The sequence below is a fragment of the Salmo trutta genome, chromosome 28, assembly GCF_901001165.1.
Source record: "Salmo trutta chromosome 28, fSalTru1.1, whole genome shotgun sequence".
Taxonomy (NCBI): Eukaryota; Metazoa; Chordata; class Actinopteri; order Salmoniformes; family Salmonidae; genus Salmo; species Salmo trutta.
The window spans coordinates 10,432,454-10,440,214 of NC_042984.1; the positions used below are offsets into that span (position 1 = coordinate 10,432,454).

General features: G+C 46.9%; 1 protein-coding gene across 2 annotated transcripts in view; it reads left to right on the plus strand.

The window, feature by feature from the left end:
* dip2ba (disco-interacting protein 2 homolog Ba) overlaps window positions 1–7,761 on the plus strand; it is a 103,339-nt gene that overhangs the window by 88,014 nt on the left and 7,564 nt on the right. For both annotated transcript variants that reach the window (XM_029718575.1, XM_029718576.1), the window contains 11 exons: window positions 894–974; window positions 1,219–1,342; window positions 1,601–1,722; window positions 1,887–1,998; window positions 2,707–2,816; window positions 3,163–3,293; window positions 3,474–3,642; window positions 3,955–4,125; window positions 4,285–4,346; window positions 4,441–4,498; window positions 5,016–5,090. In XM_029718575.1, the coding sequence (XP_029574435.1) occupies window positions 894–974; window positions 1,219–1,342; window positions 1,601–1,722; window positions 1,887–1,998; window positions 2,707–2,816; window positions 3,163–3,293; window positions 3,474–3,642; window positions 3,955–4,125; window positions 4,285–4,346; window positions 4,441–4,498; window positions 5,016–5,090 (1,215 nt within the window). The remainder of the gene's footprint in view (window positions 1–893; window positions 975–1,218; window positions 1,343–1,600; window positions 1,723–1,886; window positions 1,999–2,706; window positions 2,817–3,162; window positions 3,294–3,473; window positions 3,643–3,954; window positions 4,126–4,284; window positions 4,347–4,440; window positions 4,499–5,015; window positions 5,091–7,761) is intronic.

A 7,761-nucleotide genomic window follows, 5' to 3' on the forward strand; every position in this document is an offset into this window, starting at 1 on the left:
TGTAACCGTGAGCAGATCAATGGTGTGCACCCCTGTAACCGTGAGCAGATCAATGGTGTGCACCCCTGTAACCGTGAGCAGATCAATGGTGTGCACCCCTGTAACCGTGAGCAGATCAATGGTGTGCACCCCTGTAACCGTGAGCAGATCAATGGTGTGCACCCCTGTAACCGTGAGCAGATCAATGGTGTGCACCCCTGTAACCGTGAGCAGATCAATGGTGTGCACCCCTGTAACCGTGAGCAGATCAATGGTGTGCACCTGTTGAATGAGGGAATGGGCTGTGCAGTCACACAGCGAAGCACACAGAACCTCACTATACGTGTGTGTGTGTGTTTTTACTGTGCTTAAAGCCTGCTATTGTGCTCCTTCCACAACCGTCCTGTTTCTGTCCATTAGTCTCTGGTTCTCTTCTCCCCTTATTGGTGGCTCCCTCATTCAGCACCAGTTCAGAGTCCTGACCCACACTCTCCCCTCTTTCAGCACCAGTTCAGAGTCCTGACCCACACTCTCTCCTCTTTCAGCACCAGTTCAGAGTCCTGACTCACACTCTCTCCTCTTTCAGCACCAGTTCAGAGTCCTGACCCACACTCTCCCCTCTTTCAGCACCAGTTCAGAGTCCTGACTCACACTCTCCCCTCTTTCAGCACCAGTTCAGAGTCCTGACCCACACTCTCCCCTCTTTCAGCAGCAGTTCAGAGTCCTGACCCACACTCTCCCCTCTTTCAGCACCAGTTCAGAGTCCTGACCCACACTCTCCCCTCTTTCAGCACCAGTTCAGAGTCCTGACCCACACTCTCCCCTCTTTCAGCACCAGTTCAGAGTCCTGACCCACACTCTCCCCTCTTTCAGCACCAGTTCAGAGTCCTGACCCACACTTTCCCCTCTTTCAGCACCAGTTCCTGTCTGAAGCGCTACAGTGGAGAGCCCAGAGTGACCCTGACCACGTCCTGTATGTGCTGCTCAACGCTAAGGTAGGATGGTCACACCTCTCTTTAGATGTTCCCATTTTTACTCCCATTTCTTATGCCCTTATACGTTTTAAAATATGAGTGTGGAGGTTGTGTTAGCTCCCCTCCGGCCTAGGCTTTAGCTGAGTGGGCTAATACAGTCTTGTGGTGTGCAGCGGACCCAGGTTCGAACCCTGGTTGGTCACACTTGCTAGGCTTTCCTGTATATTGCACCTGTACAGTGTCTCTTACCACCTCCGTCCTGCAGGGGGCAGCAGTGTGCACAGCCACTTGTCTTCAGCTGCACAAGAGAGCAGAGAAGATAACCTCAGCCCTGATGGAGAGAGGAGGCCTCAACACTGGGGACAACGTAGTGCTGCTATACCCCCCTGGTGGGTTGAATGACCTACACACACACTTCACACGAGGCTGCTAATACTGTCCATCCTCACCTATACAATCTCTGCCTTAGAATAGTCAGTTAAATGCTATTGTTAACAGTCCTCCCCTCTTCTCTCTCTCGGTCTCCTTCCCCACACTTCTTACTCCCTCCCTCCCTCCCCTCTCTCCCACCCTCCCTCCCACCCTCCCTCCCCCTCCCTCCCTCTCTCCCACCCTCCCTCCCCCTCCCTCCCTCCCTCCTTCCCCAGGCATTGATCTGATAGCTGCGTTCTATGGCTGTCTGTATGCGGGGGTGATCCCTGTAACAGTGCGGCCCCCTCACCCCCAGAACCTGGCTGCTACCCTGCCCACCGTCCGCATGATCATGGACGTGAGTCAACTACAGCCACCAACATGTTTTCACATAACCGCTTTATGAAAGATGTTATGCCTCAATATATACAAACTTATATTTGTAGTATGAAAACTTTAGTAACTGCTGAAATGATCTTGGGGGGGGGGGGGAAATCAAATTTCTGTGGGTGTGTGTTGCAGGTGAGTAAAGCTGCCTGTATCCTAACCACCCAGCCCCTGATGAGGATCCTCCGGTCCAGAGAGGCTGCTGCCAGCGTCAACGTCAAGACCTGGCCCACTATCATAGACACAGGTACTGCAGCAAATCCCAAATCTCTCCCAAGACACGCAATTTTCACATGATAGTGGACTACTTAGGACCAGAACCACTTAGGGTAGTGTACACTATACAGGGACCAGAGCCATGTAGGATAGTGTACACTATACAGGGACCAGAGCCACATAGGGTAGTGTACACTATACAGGGACCAGAGCCACATAGGGTAGTGTACACTATACAGGGACCAGAGCCACATAGGGTAGTGTACACTATACAGGGACCAGAGCCACATAGGGTAGTGTACACTATACAGGGACCAGAGCCACATAGGGTAGTGTACACTATACAGGGACCAAAGCCACATAGGGTAGTGTACACTATACAGGGACCAGAGCCATGTAGGGTAGTGTACACTATACAGGGACCAGAGCCACATAGGGTAGTGTACACTATACAGGGACCAGAGCCACATAGGGTAGTGTACACTATACAGGGACCAGAGCCATGTAGGGTAGTGTACACTATACAGGGACCAGAGCCACATAGGGTAGTGTACACTATACAGGGACCAGAGCCACATAGGGTAGTGTACACTATACAGGGACCAGAGCCATGTAGGGTAGTGTACACTATACAGGGACCAGAGCCACATAGGGTGTCACTTTCATGTGTAATGAATACATTGGAGATGTGCCTTCTAACTGATGGACTCTGTTTACCTTCTCTGTGTGTCCTTTCTAGACGACCTCCCCAGGAGGCGGCCCCCCCAGCTCTACAAGCCCCCCACAGCAGAGATGCTGGCCTACCTGGACTTCAGTGTGTCCACCACAGGAATGCTGACCGGGGTCAAGGTAGGGGCACTACTGTAGTATGTACACACTTAGATACTAAGTCCATCTCAGGAGAAATGATCACACAGCCGTTCTTTTGCATATTAAAAGGCATCTTTTTCTCTCTCTCCTTTCTCTCTCTCGTCTTGTTTATCTCTCTCTTTCTCTCTCTCTGGTTTCTCTCTCTCGTCTTGTTTATCTCTGTCTCTTTCTCTCTCTCTGGTTTCTCTCTCTCGTCTTGTTTATCTCTGTCTCTTTCTCTCTCTCTCTCTGGTTTCTCTCTCTCTCTCGTCTTGTTTCTCTTTCTCTCTCTCTGGTTTCTCGCTCTCTCTCGTCTCTTTGTCTGTCTGTCTGTGGTGTGTGTCAGATGTCCCACTCGGCGATCAGTACACTGTGTCGCTCCATCAAGCTGCAGTGTGAGCTCTACTCCTCTCGCCAAATAGCCATCTGTCTGGACCCCTACTGCGGCCTGGGCTTCGTACAGTGGTGCCTCTCCAGGTAAGAGACACGGCTGGGCTGCCATGGTTTCACCTACATTTTGTATAATCCTTATGCCGCTTCTATGTCGCTCTATAATCTAGTGTTGTTGACACTGCGGCTGATCTCTATTGAGCAGAAAAGTGACAGCAGCTTTTTAGGTTGTGTATTGACTAGAGAAAGTTCCAATATTGTGTGTAGTGTGTACTCGGGTCACCAGTCCATCCTGATCCCTCCTATGGAGTTGGAGCTGTCCTTACCTCTGTGGCTGAGCACCCTGAGCCAGTACAAGATCAGAGACACCTTCTGTTCCTACTCTGTCATGGAGCTCTGCACCAAGGGCCTGGGCACACAGACTGACTCTCTCAAGGTGAGGAACACACACACACACACACACAGTCTAACCAATGGCTAGATATGTGTTGGTTCCAGAATCTAAAATCTGTCAACTGTATCCTGTACACACACCAGAAGAGGCTGGTGGTAACTGTCTAGGAGTCTCCACCCTGTGTGTATTATTAACCTGTGTGTATTATTAACCTGTGTGTATTATTATTAACCTGTGTGTATTATTATTAACCTGTGTGTATTATTATTAACCTGTGTGTATTATTAACCTGTGTGTATTATTAACCTGTGTGTATTATTAACCTGTGTGTATTATTAACCTGTGTGTCTGCAGGCGCGGGGTATGAACCTGTCCTGTGTGAGGAGCTGTGTAGTGATAGCAGAGGAGCGTCCCCGGCTGGCCCTGACCCAGTCCTTCTCCAAGCTGTTTAAAGACCTGGGCCTCTCCCCCCGCGCTGTCAGCACAGCGTTTGGATCCAGGGTCAACCTAGCCATCTGCTTGCAGGTGGGCCCCAGCGCACACACAGGCACGCACATACAAATGCAGGGAGCCGCAAAAAATATGCATGCATGCATACGCACACACAGCTGGATCTAAACAACGATGATGGTGACTCATTTGGACTTTTTAGATCACAAAGTTCCCTTTCTGTTTCTCTGCCAGGGTACAGCTGGACCAGATCCCTCCACCGTCTATGTAGACATGAAGTCCCTCCGCCATGACAGGTGAGGATAGCTAGCGGACATCACCCTGGTCAGGTCACATGGTCATGTATAACTGCACTGCAGAGAATGGAGTCCGTCTGTCTGTGTCTTCCAGGGTGAGGTTGGTGGAGCGAGGAGCCCCACAGAGTCTTCCCCTCATGGAGTCAGGCACTGTAAGTACATGGCACTGAGATGACTGAAGCTTTACCCTATGCTTCCCAGTCTAAACCCTTTGCGCATATATTATGATTACATTTTGGTGTTCAACAGGTTTTTAACTTCTTGGCTGTTCGTGCACACACATTTCTTTTCATGAGGCAAGGTGAAGTTCGGTATCTGAAGTCAAACATCTCAGTTAGATGCGTGACTAGGACCTCGTCTGCAAAAATGTCAAAATGACAGATTTCATGATTTATCTTCAGATTAATTCTGACTATTTTGAGGAAGTGTTTCAGGCTATGTTGTTGCCGTGGTGACTGAAAAGGGATAAAGAACAGTGATGTTGTTGTTTTTTTCTCGTGTTTGAAACGAAGGTGTTTAGGGAGTATGAAAGCAGACGGTCGTGCAGGGAGCAAACCAAACCTGTGTATGTGGACGCCTTTAGACTGTGTTTTGACCTCTTGCCTCTCCAATGAAACTTCCTCTTGTGTCCGTGGGGTTGTCTACTAACCCTGATCTCCCTGTCTGCAGATTCTTCCGGGGGTGAGGGTGATCATCGTGAACCCAGAGACCAGGGGTCCGTTGGGGGACTCACATCTAGGAGAGGTGAGTATGCAGATACCACAGAGGAACAGGTGGTGGGGGTGTCTGGTCAAGCTGAAAGGGGTTTGCTGTGAGAGTATTGTAGCGAAGACTTCTACACAGAGTTTCTTCTCCTTCTACAATAATTTAACCCCGTTACCTTGCTCTACTACGACCTAGTCAATATATTTCTCTTTCTCTTTCACTATCACTTATTTTTCCATCTTATCTCCCTGGTTAATGACCGTCTCTTCTGTTCTTCAGATCTGGGCTCAGGGCCCCTGGTTACTATATACACTGAGTATACTAAACATTAGGAACACCTTCCTAACCATGAGTTGCACCCCCACCCCCCCACACACACATTTTCCCTCAGAACAGCCTCAATTTGTCGGCGCATGGACTCTACAAGGTGTTGAAAGCGTTCCATGTTGACTCCAATGCTTCCCACAGTTGTATCAAGTTGGCTGGATGTCCTTTGGGTGGTGGACCATTCTTGATTCACACAGGAAACTGTTGAGTGTGAAAAACCCAGCAGCGTTGCAGTTCTTCACAGAAACCAGTGCTTCTGGCACTTACTACCATACCCTGTTCAAAGGCACTTAAATCTTGTCTTGCCCATTTACCCTCTGAATGGCACACACACACAATCAATGTCTCAATTGTCTCAAGGCTTAAAAATACTTCTTTAAACTGTCTCCTCCCCTTCATCTACACTGATTGAAATGGATTTAATTGATTGAAGTGGATTCCCCCCCCCCCCTCCCCCCAGATTGCCAGCAAAACATTTTAGTGTGCCACCTGTTATTTTTGGGGGATTTTATTAGGATCCCCATTAGCTGTTGCAAAGCAGCAGCTACTCTTCCTGGGGTCCACACAAAACATGAAACATAATACAGAATGGCATAATACAGAACATCAATAGACAAAAACAGCTAAAGGACAGAACTACATACATTTTTAAAAAGGCACACACATCCTACATATCAATACATACACAAACTATCTAGGTCAAATAGGGGAAAGGCGTTGTGCTGCGAGGTGTTGCTTTATCTGTTTTTTGAAACCAGGTTTGCTGTTCATTTGAGCAATATGAGATGGAAGGGAGTTCCATGCAATAATGGCTCTATATAATACTGCACGCTTTCTTGAATTTGTTCTGGATTTGGGGACTGTGAAAAGACCCCTGGTGGCATGTCTGGTGGGATAAGTGTGTTTGGGATTTTCAACACATTCATGTTTCTTATAAAAATAAATGATGCAGTCAGTCCTTCCTCAACTCTTAGCCAAGAGAGACTAGCATGCATTGTATTAATATTAGCCCTCTGATTACAATGAAGAGCAAAACGTGCCGCTCTGTTCTGGGCCAGCTGCAGCTTAACTAGGTCTTTCCTTGCAGCACTGGACCACACGACTGGACAATAATCAAGATTAGACAAAACTAGAGCCTGCAGGACTTGCTTTCTGGAGTGCGGTGTCAAAAATGCAGAGCATCTCTTTATTACGGCTAGACATCTCCCCATCTTTGCAACCACTGAATCTATATATTTTGAACATGACAGTTTACAATCTAAGGTAACACCAAGTAATTTAGTCTCCTCAACTTGCTCAACAGCCACACCATTCATTACCAGATTCAGCTGAGGTTTAGCACTTAAGGAATGATTTCTACCAAATACAATGCTCTTAGTTTTAGAGATGTTCAGGACCAGTTTATTACTGGCCACCCATTCCAAAACAGACTGCAACTCTTTGTTAAGGGTTTCAGTGACTTCATTATCTCTGGTTGCTGATGCGAATATGGTTGAATCATCAGCATACATGGACACACATGCTTTGTTTAATGCCAGTGGCAGATCATTGGTAAAAATAGAAAAGAGTAGAGGGCCTAGAGTGTCGCCCTGCGGTACACCACACTTTACATATTTGACATTAGAAACGCTTCCATTAAAGAAAACCCTTTGAGTTATATTAGATGGATAGCTCTGAATCCACGATATGGTAGAGGTTGAAAATCCATAACACATATGTTTTCTCAACAACAGGTTATGGTCAATAATATCAAAGGCTGCACTGAAATCTAACAGTACAGCTCCCACAATCTTATTATCAATTTATTTCAACTAATCATCATTTGTGTCAGTGCAGTACATGTTGAGTGCCCTTCTCTATAAGCATGCTGAAAGTCTCTTGTTAATTTGTTTACAGAGAAATAGCATTGTATTTGGTCAAACACAATTTTTTCCAAAGGTTTGCTAAGAGCTGGCAGCAAGCTTACAGGTCTGCTGTTAGAACCAGTAAAGGGCGCTTTACCATTCTTGGGTAGCGGAATTACTTTGACTTCCCTCCAGGCCTGAGGACAAGGACTTTCCTCTAGGCTCAGATTAAAAATCTGACAGATAGGGGTGTCTTTCTGCCCATAATTTCATTTAAAGTACTCCAAATATTTGTTTTCTTCTTTTTTTATATCATTGATCTTGGCTTCATAATAAAGTTTCTTCTTCTTTTTGTTGAGTTTAGTCACATAATTTCTCAATTTGCAGTAAGTAAGCCAGTCAGATGTACAGTCAGACTTATTAGCCACTCCTTTTGCCCCATCTCTTTCAACCATACAGTTTTTCAGTTCCTCATCGATCCATGGAGCCTTAACAGTTCTAACAGTCAGTTTCTTAACAGGTGCATGTTTATCAATAAT